Source organism: Podarcis raffonei, chromosome 13 (genome assembly GCF_027172205.1).
Source record: "Podarcis raffonei isolate rPodRaf1 chromosome 13, rPodRaf1.pri, whole genome shotgun sequence".
Classification (NCBI taxonomy): Eukaryota; Metazoa; Chordata; class Lepidosauria; order Squamata; family Lacertidae; genus Podarcis; species Podarcis raffonei.
Genome location: NC_070614.1, coordinates 12374317 through 12391683, shown reverse-complemented (window position 1 = coordinate 12391683; position 17367 = coordinate 12374317). Strand labels below are relative to the sequence as shown.

General features: G+C 45.9%; 1 protein-coding gene across 5 annotated transcripts in view; it reads right to left on the bottom strand.

Annotated features, from left to right (window-relative positions):
• The window catches only part of MARCHF10 (membrane associated ring-CH-type finger 10), a 33011-nt gene extending 17420 nt beyond the window's left edge, over window positions 1–15591 (bottom strand). Inside the window, exons 1-6 of one of the 5 annotated variants that reach the window (XM_053363732.1) lie at window positions 15573–15591; window positions 12605–12689; window positions 6807–6912; window positions 5384–5539; window positions 2896–3073; window positions 405–554 (exon numbers count right to left, since the gene is read on the bottom strand). In XM_053363732.1, coding sequence (XP_053219707.1) covers window positions 405–554; window positions 2896–3073; window positions 5384–5539; window positions 6807–6893 — 571 coding nt within the window. In that variant the 5' untranslated portion in view covers window positions 6894–6912; window positions 12605–12689; window positions 15573–15591. Of the gene's footprint in view, window positions 1–404; window positions 555–2895; window positions 3074–5383; window positions 5540–6806; window positions 6913–12590; window positions 12690–14865; window positions 14984–15230; window positions 15357–15572 lie in introns of those variants that run through there. The other 4 variants (XM_053363730.1, XM_053363729.1, XM_053363731.1 and 1 more) reach the window with 4 other exon arrangements.
• Between the last annotated feature and the right edge of the window lie 1776 nt (window positions 15592–17367).

Sequence of the window (17367 nt, the reverse complement as noted above, 5' to 3'; positions counted from 1 at the left end):
CACACACACGCACACACACACATGGCAGTGAGAACAAGCTAAGCCCCATTTCTTGTTCTCCTCTCTACATACATGGTAGATCCCCACTGCATGCACGGAGCCTTTCCCTGTCCACAGACGAGGCCTTTGTATTGCTGGCGCTCCATGCACACTTTTCGACCAGCTGAGCTGTGATCTCTCAAACCACTTCAACAAAAGGCCCACATCGAGGTGCAGCAGCTTTGATGTTCAAACCAAACCCTCCTTTGAATTCAATCTAAACAACTTCAGCTTCTATCAGGTGAGAACACGCTCACATAATAGTTCCACATATGCCGTGAAACAAAGACGGAGCTCTGGACCAGGGATGACTTCTATAAACAGGAGGTATAAACTTAATGAAATGCGGAAAAAGAGTTTCTCACCAGCACTCTTGGTAGTCTTTGCTATTCCGTGCAGCACTGGTGTTTTCCTCCCTCTTCCTTCCACTCTTTTCATATTCTCAGTGTCTGTGTTTTCCAGAAAACTTCTTTGGTTCAATCGCTGTCTTCTTGATAAAATTGGCTTCTGGAAAGCTGATAAACATTGTTTTATGCAAATATTTTTTTTAAGGAACCTCTGGCTTATGAATCGTGGGTCCATGGAGACTAAGTTGTAAGAGAGCACAATATATGAGACTGCATAACATTTGCACACGGGACACGGCACAGGGAGTCCATGTCTTAGCTTGCACTTTCTATGTGTAAAACTTCACTTTCTATGAGTGAATTTGTAAGGGCTTGAAACTGTTCTCTTAAACCAACTGTGCTTTCTAAATCCTGGGTTTTTATTTCCTCCCTGCATGGTAATGCTAAAACAGAGCGGCAAGGTGAGTGGGGGCATGTAGAAGAATAGGGTATGTTTCATAGCTATTATTTTTTGTTACCTCTTCCCCAAGGTGAGATACGCTTTCTCTAAGGTAAGGGGGTGGAAGGCAGCAGAATGTAAGGCAGGGGCAGTGTGTGAGCACAGCTGAAAAAAGCTTGTTTGAGACAGGCTGTCCACCTCAATTGTTCTAGTTACAGGTAGGTAGCCATGTTGGTCTGCCGTAGTCAAAACAAAATAAAAAAATTCCTTCCAGTAGCACCTTAAGAGACCAACTAAGTTTGTTATTGGTATGAGCTTTCGTGTGCATGCTCACTTCTTCAGATATCTGTATGCTCTAAGGACAGGTCGTGCTCTAAGGACAGATCGTAAAGCTGAGGCTCCAATACTTTGGCCACCTCATGAGAAGAGAAGACTCCCTGGAAAAGACCCTGATGTTGGGAAAGATGGAGGGCACAAGGAGAAGGGGACGACAGAGGACGAGATGGTTGGACAGTGTTCTCGAAGCTACCAGCATGAGTTTGGCCAAACTGCAGGAGGCAGTGGAAGACAGGAGTGCTTGGCGTGCTCTGGTCCATGGGGTCACGAAGAGTCGGACACGACTAAACGACTAAACAACAACAACAACAAAGGTGCTACTGGAAGGAATTTTTTTATTTTGTCACCTCAATTGTGTTCACTCTCTGTAACACAGTCAAGTTCCACTGCTTCAAATTACCATCCCATCCCTAATCACAAATACACAATGAAATGAAACACTCATGTCAAACAGCACAGCAGTAAAAATCAATACTATTCCAGCCTTAAAACAAACAAACTGATCAATCTAAAAGACCTGGGTGGATTTAAAGACACCAAAAAATAAATAAGGCTTGACACCAGGCAATCCTCCCTTGTGAGGGAGTTCTAAAAATTGGACACTGCAATTAAAAGGTCCCATCTCCAGCGATCACCTACCTAACTTCTGGTAGTGATGATGGGGGAGTAGAGAAGAATCCCTGAGGATGAGCATAATACTTAGGCAAGTTCATACGGCAGAAAGCCATCCCACAGGGGTCTCAAACTGTTTGGGGCAGAAGTTGAAACCAAACTTTGATTTGCGCTTGGAACTCCACTGGGAGGTGGCATACATAAATTTACCACTCCTGGTTCCCAGTTAGAAATCCAATCACCGTATTTTGAAGTATTTGTTGTTTCTGAACATTTGTCAGAAACCACGCCCTGCGTAATGTATTGCAGCAGTCTGTATCAAGCGTCCCCAGGGGATGATTAGCTGTGCCCCAGTTATCTCTGTGCAGGAGAGGTTGCCACTGGCGCAATAGCCTCAGATGATGAAAGGGGCTTTGCATTTAAGGAAGGAATCCAAAGACAGATCTAACAGCATCTCCAGACTGCAAACCTCCTCCTTCAGAGGGAGCTTAACCCTGCCTACAGCATGTTGAACAAAATCTTCCAGGTAAGATGCATCTGTCAGCAAGAGCACCTCTGTAACATCTGTACTGAGCTGGGTTTGGCTGCCTTATTGGATTTGACTCTTTTGACTCCAATCCTTGCCTGCTCACCTAGGTAAAGGTAAAGGGACCCCTGACCATTAGGTCCAGTCATGGCCAACTCTGGGGTTGCGGTGCTCATCTCGCTTTATTGGCCGAGGGAGCCGGCATACAGCTTCCGGGTCATGTGGCCAGCAGGACTAAGCCGCTTCTGGCGAACCAGAGCAGCGCACGGAAACGCCGTTTACCTTCCCGCCAGAGCGGTACCTACTTATCTACTTGCACTTTGACGTGCTTTCAAACTGCTAGGTTGGCAGGAGCAGGGACCGAGCAATAGAAGCTCACCCCGTCGCGGGGATTCGAACCGCCGACCTTCTGATCGGCAAGTCCTAGGCTCTGTGGTTTAACCCACAGCGCCACCCGCGTCCCCTGCCTGCTCACCTAGAAGCCTTCAAATATCTTATGTCCTCTCTAGGACCCCTTGAGCTTGTGAACATCACTGGCTCCAGCTCCACACATCCGTTTCTTTCAATGAATAGCTGAGAACTTTCTCCATACGCACCTGAAAAATCTTTTTTGGGGCCAGGTCCACTTTTTTCTGTTTTTTTGGCGCATGTGCTTGATTTCTGCTTCTGCTTAACAGATGTTTTGTCAATGGCAGGAAATTTAGCTTCTCCTTTGTTCCCAAGAGGCTTAATAGCAGATTTCAGTTCACATCCAGAAGATTCTTCGGAGGAGGTCTGCCAAGGCGAAAATTAGTTAATTTATTAACAGAATCTTCTTTACCAATGCAAAAGCTACATCCTAGTAGAAGAAGCCTCTTATTTAGCCTTCAATGTCTAGGAGCTTATTGTGGCTACTTAGTAGTGAGTAGTACTCCGTACTAGAGATGCCTGAAGAATTTATTTTTTGTGAATTCCAGTAAGATCTGACCAGATCCACATCATCTGCGCTAAATAAATTTTATCTCAAAACACGCTTTTAAATGTGTATTTTGCTATCCTTTAGAGCTGAGAACTGTACCAGATCATTCAGAAAGTGCAAATGCCAATGGATAACATTATTATTATTATTTAAAAATCTATACTGTCGTTCATCTGAGGTTATCAGTTTAAGGCTTTATAGGTCAAAACCAGAACTGTGAATTGGGCCTGGTAGCTAATTGGCAGCCAATGCAGTCAGTCCAGGATCGGTGTAATATGTTCAAACCATCTTGCCCTGGTGAGCAACCTGGCTGCCAAATTCTGCTCCAGCTGAAGTTTCTGAACCATTTTCAGAGGCAGACCTACACACAAAGCTTTGCAGTAATCTAACCTGGAGGTTACCTAGAGTATTGGCAACAGTAATTAGGCTATCCCTGTCCAGATGGAGGCGCAGAAGATCCACCACCTAAGCCTCAAGGCCACCTAAGCCTCAAGCAACAGCAAAGAATCCAGGAGTACTTGCAAGCTACATACCCGCTTCTTCAGAGGGAGTGTAACCCTATCAAGAGGAGGCAACCTCAAATCGATCTAGCCCAGGGAACCAGCCACTAACAGTGTCTCAGTCTTAACTGGATTGATTGAAATGGATCTAAAATATCAGTTTCCTCCAAGAGCACCTGGATCTAGTCCACAACCACCTGCTCAAGAACCTTGCCCCAAAAGGGAGATAAGCAACTCGCCAGTAGTTACTTAGATTGCCTGAGTCCAGGGATGGTTTCCTGAGGAGTTGCTGGACCACACCCTCTGGCAAGGAGGTATCAATCACCGCCCTGGTCCAGTCAGCTGTCCCCCCCCCTGCTAGTTTTTATCAGCCAAGATGAGCAAGGGTTCAGAGCGCAAGTAGTCACCCTGACCAATCCAAGCACCTTGTCCATATCTTCCAGCTTTACTAACTGAAACTCACCCAACACAACAGGACTAGACAGTGCTCTGGACACCCTTTGAGATTCATCTGCTATAACAGCGGAGTCAAGATCCCAGGGGATGCAAGTGATTTTGTCCTCAAAATGATTTGCACCGTGAGCTACCATTGGTTCCACCACCTCCTTTGGGCCAGACTGGAAGGGGCTTCACACTACAGTGGAACCTCGGGTTGCGGACGTAATCCATGACAGAGGCACGTCCACAACCCGCAGCGTTCATAACCTGCAGCACTGCATCTGCGCACGCACATGATGCGATTTGGTGCTTCTGCGCATGCGGGAAGCGTGATTTAGAGCTTCTGTGCATGCGCGAGCGGCGAAATCTGAAAGTAACCCTTTCTGGTACTTCCGGGTTTCCTGTGGTCCACAACCTGAAAACGTGTAACCCAAAGCATTTGTAACCCGAGGTACCACTGTACCCGGAAAAGCTCTACTGGATGGCATAGTGAGGATGCAATGAAGCAGCAAAGTAGGCCTTCTTTGCTGCCTTCACTGCCACTAGGTGGGCTCGATGATGAACCCTCACCAGTGTTCAATTGAATTCGATCAGATCTTTCCTCCACTCACATTCAAGCCGAGATAGGCTTGTTTAAGGTTTCACGGTGTGAATAGATTAACTTTTACTCTGCTGTCAGCGGAGGGGTTCTGTATTAAATTAGTCAAATGTGTAAAATTAGCCTATTTCATTTTCAAAACTGTACAATGAATGCATTGAAAAATAATGAATGCAGATGTTAAGGAAATAATAAAGGCTTTGCAAAGAGCAGATAAAACAGTAGATAGATATGTACATTTGCATGCTGGTTCAGAAGGCAAAGAAAAGCTAATTAAGTATATACTAGAGTATTTCTCCAGAAAGTAAACGCTTGATGAAAGCATATGAATAATCACCCAGTCCCCAGGATAAATATAAATGTTATACAGTGCATCATATTTGTCACAGATACTTACATGGGGGAAAATTAGATAACAAATTCCTAGCAGCCATTTCCCCCCCCCCCATTGAGCTCCTTTTCCTGATATGTTCTTTGTTTAACAACCAGATGGGTTGAGGCAGTCCTGAACGCTGGAGTGGCTAGGGGGCATTATCAGATTACTCTTCTCTTGCACTTGATTTTTATCTCTGAAATTAACAAACAGCTACCTGTCTATTAGTGGGGACTCTGGAAATCCATGGCCTTTCATAAGTACGCACAGCAGAGATGGACGATATATTTGTCTGTCTCAGTTCTTGTCTGGCGTGTTGCTCTCGTTTCTTCTCAGACTGCTCTTTAGTCTGTTCTTGTTTTCTCAGGCAAGCCTAAGAAAAAAGCACAACTTTGTCTGAAAACAGCTTTATGTGAGGGACTTAAAACAGTGCCGGATTTACGTATAAGCTAAACAAGCTATAGCTTAGGGCCCCACTCTCTTGGGGGCCCCCCAAAAAAATAAAGGGGAAAAAACATGGATGTACATTTACAAAATAAAAATACAAAATAAATAAAATAAAACCTACATACAGCAACAGTGTATTGTGTTGTGTAGGCTCCTATGATGTAAGCAATGGGCCCTGCCTGCTAGCCTGCTCCCTAAAATATGACTAATTTGCTCTTTTCTATATACAGTGGTATGGGACGTGGGTGGCGCAGTGGGTTAAACCACAGAGCCTAGGACTTGCCAATCAGAAGGTTGGCAGTTCGAATCCCCGCGACAGGGTGAGCTCCTTGCTAGGTCCCTGCTGCTGCCAACCTAGCAGTTCAAAAGCACGTCAAAGTGCAAGTAGATACAGTAGTTACAGTGGTGCCCCGCAAGACGAATGCCTCGCAAGACAGAAAACCCGCTAGACGAAAGGGTTTTCCGTTTCTGAGTTGCTTCGCAAGACGAATTTCCCTACGGGCTTGCTTCGCAAGACGAAACGTCTTGCTAGTCTTGCGTTTTTCCCCCCCGCTTCCCCCCCCTTTTTCTAAGCCGCTAAGCCGCTAATAGCCTTTTAGCAGCTTAGCCACTAATCCTTTAATAGCCGCTAAGCCGCTAAACCGCTAATAGCGCTAATCCGCTTAGCCGCTAATAGGGTTGCTTCGCAAGACGAAAAAACCGCTAGACGAAGAGAATCGCGGAACGGATTCTTTTCGTCTTGCGAGGCACCACTGTAAATAGGTACCGCTCCGGTGGGAAGGTAAACGGCGTTTCCATGTGCTGCTCTGGTTCGCCAGAAGTGGCTTCGTCATGCTGGCCGCATGACCCGGAAGCTGTATGCCAGCTCCCTCAGCCAATAAAGCGAGATGAGCGCCGCAACCCCAGAGTCGGCAATGACTGCACCTAATGGTCAGGGGTCCCTTTACCTTTACCTTTACATACAGTGGTACCTTGGTTCTCAAACTTAATCTGTTCCAAAAGTCTGTTCCAAAACCAAAGGACAGCTGGACATATATAGGGCCCCATTACCTTCAGTAGCTAAGGGCCTCATCAAACCTAAATCCGGCCCTGGACTTAAATGATGGTGCACCTGATGAAGTTAGCCTCATCCCTCGTAGCTTTGTGTTTATGTTCTTCATGGAAATGGCAACACGGTGGATAAACGGCCCTACCTGATACTCTGAATCCATCTTGTGCTGCATCTCTCTCAGGTACTGAGCATCACTGATAAACTTCTGTCTTTCTTTTGCTTCGTACATGGCAGTACTTCAGGAAAACCTACAGATAAAACAGACTGTCACAAAGCAGGTGTTGATCTTAGGGAATTCTCTCCCCTTCATAGTCAACATCTGATTACGATGGGATGCAAAACAGCTCCCAAACCAGGAAGCTGATATTATCCTTTAAACTTTTGGAAGCTAGCCACCAGATTCCTATTTAAACCAGAAAGGAAGCCCAACCTAAAATATAGCAATATTGCTAGGGTGTTTAGTGGTATTTTAAGGCTTAGAGATGGAGCGCAAATCAAAACCCGTTTAAAAGAAAAATATGGGGTTGCAGTCTTTCACAGATGCATACACACACTAAAGCACAAAGCAGGGAAAGCACAAGCACATTACTGCCTTATCTGAAAATAGTAATCTTGTTTTTGAAAGAAGTTACAAGGTGCATAATTACAGGATTCAGGTCAGTTCCAGGAATCAGCTCTGGCCTGTTAATCCACAAGTTGCAACTTGAGGCCAAAAGACTCAGTAGACACAACCTACGGCATATATATATATATATATATATATATATATATATATATATGGTGACCTTAAAAAAACACCTGTGATTTCCTGAGCCACTATTTAGCTGGTTCCCAATGGGCAGTAAAATCAATTAACTCTAGATCTAAACCTTTTTTAATATGTTGATGTCAGGTTAGCAAAGGGCCAAACTTAATTTCCTAAATAAGATTGCAAGTCTAATGGCTGTCTGGGCTAACACTTTAAGGAACGGGGTGAACTATCAAGATTAGAGGAGGGGAACCTTTTTTCTCTTGAGGGCCACATTCCCATGGGGAGAATCTATCCCTAGCATTCAGGCTGGTGGTGGGTGGGGCTGGAGCCAAAAGTGAGTGAGATAGCCCTTTGCTCTCTGTTTCTGCTACCCCTCCACCCCCTTTGTCTCTGCCACTCCCCTTTCCCCTTCTTTGATGCCAACATGAAATGAGGCCTGCTGCTTGAGAGAAAAGCGATGACAAACCTAGACAGCATCTCAAAAAGCAGGGATATCACCTTGCCAACAAAGGTCTGTATAGTTAAAGCTATGGTTTTCCCAGTAGTGATGTATGGAAGTGAGAGCTGGACCATAAAGAAGGCTGATCGCCGAAGAATTGATGCTTTTGAATTATGGTGCTGGAGGAGACTCTTGAGAGTCCCAAGGACTGCAAGAAGATCAAACCTATCCATTCTGAAGGAAATCAGCCGTGAGTGCTCACTGGAAGGACAGGTCCTGAAGCTGAGGCTCCAAGACTTTGGCCACCTCATGAGAAGAGAAGACTCCCTGGAAAAGACCCTGATGTTGTGAAAGATGGAGGGCACAAGGAGAAGGGGACGACAGAGGACGAGATGGTTGGACAGTGTTCTCGAAGCTACCAGCATGAGTTTGACCAAATTGCGGGAGGCAGTGGAAGACAGGAGTGCCTGGTGTGCTCTGGTCCATGGGGTCACAAAGAGTCGGACACGACTAAACGACTAAACAAGAACAAACTCTAGATGGCCACCAGTGATCAAGATAAAGTGTTTTTAATGTGGCATTTTAAATTATTGCAATTTGCATTGCGACCTTAGGGTGAACAGCTGGTAATAAATTAAATTAATAACGATGATGGTGATGATAAATAATAATAATTAATAAATCAATTTTGCAAGATAAAATACATTTAGCAAATACTTATCAAAGATCACCCAGAGTGATATCCCAGACAACAGAAGGCAGGTAATCTGAATGACTCCATATTCTCTAGGGCATCATTTTGAAAACAGGTAAGGTCGAAAAGGATGCTGCTGTTTGGTTCCAATCAGAACAAACCTTATTTCTTACAATTAGAGTTTTAAATATGAAGAAAAATAAATTATTATCTATACTGTGACATGGGTAGATGCCTAAATTATACTATTTAATGCAGTGCTTCCCCCCCCCCCTATAAAAATGTTTAGGGGTACTCCCATTTTCCTACTCACATTGAAATACTGCCCCTCAATAGGGCCAAACTTAGATTCACAAAATGTTTAGGGGTATGCGTACCCCCCCCCACAGAAAAAAGCACTGATTTAATGTATCTATCTATGTCAGAGCGTAGAAGTATTAAGAGTAACGCAGTTAATATAAAACTACTTCTATTCAATTCTGCCAAATAATTTATACATCTTGTAATTTATCCTCACAGCAAATGGAATGCGGGCAGAGAGAAAGCAGTTCTGATTTTTTATTTATTAAAACAATGTCGACTGCCTCCCATTCAAGGAACCCTGAAGCAGTTCACCCAATAAAATTCCAACACTAAAATGTTAAAGACATATAAAAATCAAATAATGATTAAAATACACAATCTAGCTAAATAAAATCAGCATCAAACCATAAGCAATGTCAAGGACATGCACAATATGTGGGAAGAGGATATTCCAAAGAGAAGGGCTGTATCTGTTGCATCTGTGTCACTGCTTACAGAGAAGGCCTGTTTCTAAGTCAGGCTATTATACCATTTATAAGAGAGTGAACATAAAAAGTCATTTCGTCCTAGGGACTTGCCATTTACTTGCCAATGACCATGGCTGTGATATCCCTTGAATGGTATCAGCAACTATAACACCACCAACATTGTTCATTATACAACTGTTATGCGGCAATTTTTAGTGATGCCTTTAAGTCTCAATAATATGAGAACAACATCCAGACACTGGCACCAAGCTACAGCAAGAATGCTCTCAACTGAATCATCTGTTTACTTAGGAACTTTTTCACAATCTCACAAGCCTTGAATTCCTGGCTTTGGGTAATCTGTGGTTTGCAGGGATTCCTGTGGTTCATTGCTAGTCTTAGACTTGTGCAGCTTCAGCTCATTTCTACTGCTTCCTGCCACTTTTCCAAGCTGGACACTCTTCATTCCCTAGATTATCAAATTATCGTTTTGTTGGGTTCCTGGACACATTGGGGTTAAAGGTGGTGAATGAGTTGCCCAGGCTGCCTGGATGGCAATTTATCTTGCTACCAAGCGGGTGGCGCTGTGGGTTAAACCATAGAGCCTAGGACTTGCCGATCAGAAAGTCAGTGGTTCGAATCCCCGCGATGGGGTGAGCTCCCGTTGCTCGGTCCTTGCTCCTGCCAACCTAGCAGTTCCAAAGCACACCAAAGCGCAAGTAGATAAATAGGTACCGCTCTGGCGGGAAGGTAAACGGCATTTCCGTGTGCTGCTCTGGTTTGCCAGAAGTGGCTTAGTCATGCTGGCCACATGACCCGGAAGCTGTACGCCAGCTCCCTCGGCCAATAAAGCGAGATGAGCGCCGCAACCCCAGAGTCAGTCACGACTGGACCTAATGGTCAGGGGTCCCTCTACCTTTACCTACCAAGCATATAGGGATCATGTTGAGCAATTTTTACCAACATTTTCAAATCTAAACTGATGGCATAGCAGTAAATCTATGGGAAAGCCAGAACGTCCATAAATTAACTGTGTTCTTAAAGCAATATTTGGATCGTGGCCACAGAGGTCAGTTGTCCTAGTTCAGCTACTTATTTGACATGCAATCCATATTCACCAGCAACTGAAGGGGGAAGTCTTACCAGAATGTAAAGTTCAGCCAACTTTTCTGCAGTCCCAGGTCCCTGGTAATTGTCCCTAATAGGGCTTTTTATGTGGTAGCCCCAGATTGTGGAACTCCCAAGTTTTGTTCACCAGGCAACTGCATTATTATTTTTTAAGGTGCCTTGCAAAATCTACCCTCTTCTCTCTAGCATGGATTGGCAACCAAGAAGTCTCAGGATCAAAACTGGGTCTGAAACCATTCTGAAATGGATCCACATTATTAGTTTCATTTAAAAGTGTATTCGGTTCATCAGCCACCATCAATTTGAATACTATGCCCATCCCCAGGCATATTTGAAAATGTCATATCATTAACTAGGCCAGTAGGGTTTTCTAAAATGTGTTTGCCTCTGTCAAAGAAGGGGAAAGACCTCCTCTGACAAAGATGCTCTTTCTACCATGCTAATAAGGCTAGCCAATGTCCAATGACTTACTATTCGTTAGCCAACAAGGGCAAGAGTCAAGAGGGCGTATTATGGCTCAGACTTCTTCAAGCACTTGTCTGCCTAAGAAGATAAAAAGCAGACCTTCCTGTATGTTTTATAAGCCCTGCCTTAAGTTTGAACTGACATTTACATAGCTCAGGCTAAGTGACTGGAAGTGCTGAAAATACAGCCATACTGTGACAAGGCCTTTGAGACAAAAGAACAAATATCAAATTGCATCCCCCAGGTTCCATAAATGACAGCTGATGAATGCTAAGGTAAATCCATGTCTGATATAATTAACTCTTTATTTTGTAGGTAAAAAGAGTGGCTATTTAGTAAATAACAGAAAAACATACAGGGATATAGAAGTAATGATTTTGGTTACTTTTTTTTTGTTAGATGTATTAATGTAATATAATGTGCTGAAGGTATTATTTCCTAGCTTTTACTTAACTTTCATTAACATTAATACACATTTGTAAGGTCTTTGCTTATTTAAAATGAAACACAGTGACAAATGAAAAATAAAACCCTGTCTGGCATTATTTTGAAATGAAACATTAGCTCGTTGGCAAGAAATATTCAGATTGACAAAGAGTTCAGAACTAAAATAACTGCCATGTGCGAGACTCCTGTTTAGGTAAAGTGATCTTAAGATATTCCTTTATTAACTGAAACTCAAACAATTAGGTGTTATAAAATGTACTTTTGTGTACATGACCCAGTAAACAAAAATACATGTGAAAGCAGGTTTCTCCACATAGAACTGAAACAAAAACTTAATAGCCCATGTACAATCCTATGACTTTACTCCTTGAGTTACCCATGTAGTATTCCATGGGGTTACCATATGGTAACCTATGAACAATTGCAGGGCAATCCTATATACGCTACTCATATGTAAGTTCCAGAGTTCAACGATGCTCGTTCCCAAGAAAGTGGGTATACTATTGCAGCAGTTAGTCACTGTTTCTCGGTTGTGTACAACCTTCTGCTGATCTCATGCTTCTCTAAGCCAGAGCCGCAATGCTGTGATACTAAGGTAATTTAGAAATGAAAAATGTTTCACCAAAAATATTTCCTCCACTTCAAGCAACTCTGGAAAAGCAAACCATCAATCCATTCTCCTGTGCCTTATTTCAGTTCCACACAATAAGGGTCATAGTTTGTTAATGGGTGCTGGAACCTCTGCAACTCATTAATTGTTCCAGTTTGCTTTTCTGTGCTCCTTAATCCAGTGGTTTTCAACCAGTGCGCCGTGGCACCTTGTGGTGCCTTGAATGAGGGTCAGGGGTGCCAAGGGCGACACTGGCCTCTGTCCCTCTTTCCTTCCCTCCCTCCTCTGATACCCTATTGCATCTCTGCCTCCCAAAGGCTTGCACAGCTGTTTGTTGCAGCAGCCCTAGCTACAAGCTTCCCAGGCGCATGGTGCCTCAGGGGCTGGCCAGGGGTTGCTTCCCAGGCCCCTGTGGGGCAGAGTGAGGAGGCACCTTTATTTGGGGCAGGGGGTGCAGCTCAGAGACCAGGGGCAGCAGCTGCGGCTGCCCAGAGGACTCCCAAGGAGAAGGGAGAAGAGAGGAGGTTGAGGGAACACTCTACAAGGGAGGGTTCGAAAAGGGGAAGAATTTAGTTGGTCAAGGGAACCTTGGACCCAAAATGGTTGAAAACCTCTGCCTTACTCTAAAGCACTCACGCTCAGGATCACTGCAGCTGCTGTTGCCCTCTCATTGCGGCGCTCTACTGTGCAGAATTGGTTCTCTGGAGGCAGGTTTGCCACACTATGTACAACAAAAGGAAAGGGAGGAGGGAGAAGGAAAGGGAGACAGAGAGGGGAGGAAAGGGCATGGGAAAAAAATGAAAGACGATTATATAAGAGAGAAGGCAGATAGGGCGCTTAAGTCAACCAGGTACTATGGTTCTCTGAAGTCTAAACATTCTGTTTCCCTTGGCTCTTCCAGTGACTTAACAATATTCCGAGAACTATGACATGTCACAGGTGGAAACAACTCCCCTAACAGATATTTCTGTCCAGAGTTACTAAACTGAGCAGGATGCTCAGTAAACACTGCTATAAGTTGGCCCTAGAGATTATGGCAATGAATAATGCCATGAGAAAAAGACATACATTTTGCAATCATAAAAATGTGGCTATAACATGCAGGATAAGCACACCAAGAACTAGATAAAATTCAAGTTTATAAAGTTTGGAAATTGAGAATATTTGGATAGCATATCCTGAGCCCAAGGAATTTAATTATCATGGCTGCTATCCATTTGGTAAGTCAATGCTGGCTCAATTAATACAAGTTTGTAGATACAGAATAGTTCACCCCTGGTTGCTGTACTGAAAGGTAATTGCCAGAGTTGTCACTAAATTAGTTGCAAAACCACTTGCAATGAGATAGAAATAACTCAGAAAATGAGATTTTAACAATAACTTTACTAGTACAGAAAGACATTCTGGCAGCCATGGGTAGCAGAATTTATGGTACAGTGGAGAGGATTTGGGGTCACTAAGTTTGCCAAAGAAGCAGAAGATGCAAGTCTCTCTTTTAACCCTGCATACAACGGAGGCTGGGAGGAGAGGCTCTTGGACAGACTGAGGGATGCTTCTAGAGAGACGCTTATTGTGGAACCAGCACTGTTCATGAACACCTAACCCCCTCTCCCCTTTAACCAAGTTTCACCTTTCCCAAGGAAAACCTGGTTTGTTAAAAAGCTGTTGCGAGCTACCCTTTTGCAACATCTCCGGGACCCGTTTGTGATATGAAACATCCTAAGTGGGAACACCTAGGCATATTAGGAGGAGAACCGCTGATTGTGCTCATATTTTACAGAACAGAGTTTGGGGGGAGAGCCTGGGGTAGGGAGGAAGAGGGTGTCCAAGCTGCTTAGAAGATAGGAAGGCGAGTCCGTCCTGTCACCACCCTCAAATTGGGAAGGGGATCGGGTCTCCCTCACATATATAAAAATAGCTGCGTAAAAAACATCTTATATAATATAGGGGAAATGTGTAATTTGGACCAGAGGCTGCTCCCCAGCAGGGTGTATCGTGTGTGTGTGCGTGCACACCTGTGTCTTTCTCGCTGTGTGTGTGCCTGTGTCTGTCTGTGTGCATCTGTGTGTGTCTGTGTCTGTGTGTGTGCCTGTCTGTGAGTGTGTGTCTGTGTCCGTCTGTGTCTTTATATGTTTGTGCGTCTGTGTCTGTCTGTGTGTGCCGGTCTGTGACTGTGTGTCTGTGCGTGTCTGTGTCCATCTGTGTCTTTATGTGTGTGTGCGTCTGGGTCTGTGTGTGTGTCTGTGTGTGCCTGTCTGTGTCTGTCTGTGTCTTTATGTGTGTGTGTGTGTGTGTGTGTGTGCGCCTGTGTCTGTCTGTGTGCATGTGCATCTGTGTGTGTGTGTCTGTGTGTGTGCCTGTCTGTGAGTGTGTGTCTGTGTCCGTCTGTGTCTTTATATGTTTGTGCGTCTGTGACTGTCTGTGTGTGCCGGTCTGTGACTGTGTGTCTGTGCGTGTCTGTGTCCATCTGTGTCTTTATGTGTGTGTGCGTCTGGGTCTGTGTGTGTGTCTGTGTGTGCCTGTCTGTGTCTGTCTGTGTCTTTATATGTGTGTGTGTGTGTGTGTGTGTGTGTGCGCGCGCCTGTGTCTGTCTGTGTGCATGTGCATCTGTGTGTGTGTCTGTCTGTGAGTGTGTGTCTGTGTCCGTCTGTGTCTTTATATGTTTGTGCGTCTGTGACTGTCTGTGTGTGCCGGTCTGTGACTGTGTGTCTGTGCGTGTCTGTGTCCATCTGTGTCTTTATGTGTGTGCGCGTGTGTGTCTGTGTGTGCCTGTCTGTGTCTTTATATGTGTGTGTGTGTGTGTGTGTGTGTGTGTCTGTTTCTGTGTGTGTGGTGTGTGTGTGCGCGCGCGTGTTTGTGTGTCTCTGTGTGTCTGTGGTGCACCTGCTTGTGCCCACCTGAGCCTGGGTCTTCTTCCCTCTGCAAAAAGGGGAGCTACCACCAACATGGCCATGGGGAGAAGAGACCTTCCCCCTCAGCCGCCTCCCCAGAGGAGGAAGAGGTCGGGTTAAACCCGGGTGCCCCGCCCCCTTCTCCCCGCATGGGGGGGGGGAGAGAGCCCTTCACTTCAGGTAGGCGGAGGGGGGGGAGGCAGAGTCAGTGTCTCCAATAGACGGGAATGGGGACGAAGATTTCCCGCGTTCGCCCCGCGAAAGGGCTGACGAAGGGGCGCTTGGAATTAATGTGGGGGTGCCGGTCAACCCCCCCGCCCCACCCCCAAGGGAGCCCCTCCTTCCTTCCCTCCCTCCCTCCCCCCCCATACCTTTCCTTTCCCCCGCTGCCTCCCTCACGCGCGCTCGCGCTCTCCTCCCTCCCAAAGCGCCGGCGGGCAGCGTCTCTCCCGTTTCCCTAGCAACCTCCACGGTTCCGGTTGGGAGGGGGAGGGGAGGAGTGCGCGCGCAGGCGCGGGAGGGCGAGCGAGCGAGCAGGCGCGCTCCCTCTCGGCGTCAATACGTGACAGCAGCACAGAGAGCTAGGAAAAACAAAGAGAGCGGCGAGTCTGTCAGATAGGACTGCCGAGTTCACGTGGCATAAACATGATTCTTATTCTTATTCTTATTCAGGCCTCCTATGTGAAAACTGCTGTTACCATTATGACACGTACCTGGGAAGAAATCCCCGCTGAACTCTGTGGGACGGTATTTCTAGATGCGTGTAGGGATGCTCTGTAATAAACCAGTGGAATAATGTAAGTTTTTGGTTTGGGTGTGATGGGGCAGCGGTGTGTCTGTCTGAAAACAATGTTTATTATTTGTTGGTCTGTGGTAAATTCATATACTGCCCTTCATCTGTGCACCATAAAGGTAAAGGGACCCTTGACCATTAGGTCCAGTCGTGGCCGACTCTGGGGTTGCGGCGCTCATCTCACTTTATTGGCCGAGGGAGCCGGCGTACAGCTTCTGGGTCATGTGGCCAGCATGACTAGGCCGCTTCTGGCGAACCAGAGCAGCGCACGGAAACGCCATTTACCTTCCCGCCGAAGCAGTACCTATTTATCTACTTGCACTTTGACATGCTTTCAAACTGCTAGGTGGGCAGGAGCAGGGACTGAATAACGGGAGCTCACCCCATCGCAGGGATCCAAACCGCCAACCTGCTGATTGGCAAGCCCAAGGCTCAGTGGTTTAGACCACAGTGCCACTCACATCATAAAAGGCCATAGATTGTGTAATTAGCCAAAGGCCTTGGGAGAAGAGGGATGTTTTCGCCCAGCACCTAAAGATATGTAATCAAGGCACCAGGTGAGCATTCCTGGGGAGAACACCCCACAAGCAGGGAGCCACCGCAGAAAAAAACCCGTTCTTTGTGTTGCCACCCACTGACTCTCTCCCAGGGGGGCACGGTGTCTCGGTGTCTTCATTATGTAAACTACTAATCTGTCAACATATTATAAGTCGTACCTCAGGTTGGGGACGCGGGTGGCGCTGTGGGTAAAAGCCTCAGTGCCTAGGGCTTGCCGATCGAAAGGTCGGCGGTTCGAATCCCCGCGGCGGGGTGCGCTCCCATTGTTCCGTCCCAGCGCCTGCCAACCTAGCAGTTCGAAAGCACCCCCGGGTGCAAGTAGATAAATAGGGACCGCTTACTAGCGGGAAGGTAAACGGCGTTTCCGTGTGCGGCTCTGGCTCGCCAGAGCAGCGATGTCACGTGACCCGGAAGTGTCTCCGGACAGCGCTGGCCCCCGGCCTCTTGAGTGAGATGGGCGCACAACCCTAGAGTCTGTCAAGACTGGCCCGTATGGGCAGGGGTACCTTTTCCTTTACTTTACCTCAGGTTAAGTACTTAATTCGTTCTGGAGGTCCGTACTTAACCTGAAACTGTTCTTAAGCTGAAGCACCACTTTAGCTAATGGGGCCTCCTCCTGCTGCCGTGCCACTGAAGCACGATTTCTGTTCTCATCCTGAAGCAAAGTTCTTAACCCGAGGTAATATTTCCGGGTTAGCGGGGTCTGTAACCTGAAGCGTATGTAACCTGAGGTACCACTGTATTATACCTTGTAATTGTCGTTCACATCTGTCGGTCTTGAGAGACAGTGGAAGGGAGTGCGCCATGGGGGGGAGGGTGAAGTCAAACCATTGAAGCGTTACAGCGCCTGCTGCAGCTGCAGAAACCAACATAGAAGAGATATGTTTTATTGCAGCTGCAGCAGATGAAACCATCCGGTTGCGCTGATTCAGGTGTAATGTGGCGTTTCTCTCTCAGTGTTCCTCCCAGTTGTCATGTCTCCTCAGTTCACTTCTGTGGGTACACAACCTGATTGTTTCCAGGCAATGTGGTGGTCATCTGCAAAGGATTCCCACACAGCAGGGTTGATGTTGCCAGTCTTCATGTCACGTTTATAGAAAACTTTGTAATGCAGTGTCCATATATTATATATACACTGTTGGCATTGTTGCAGGAAT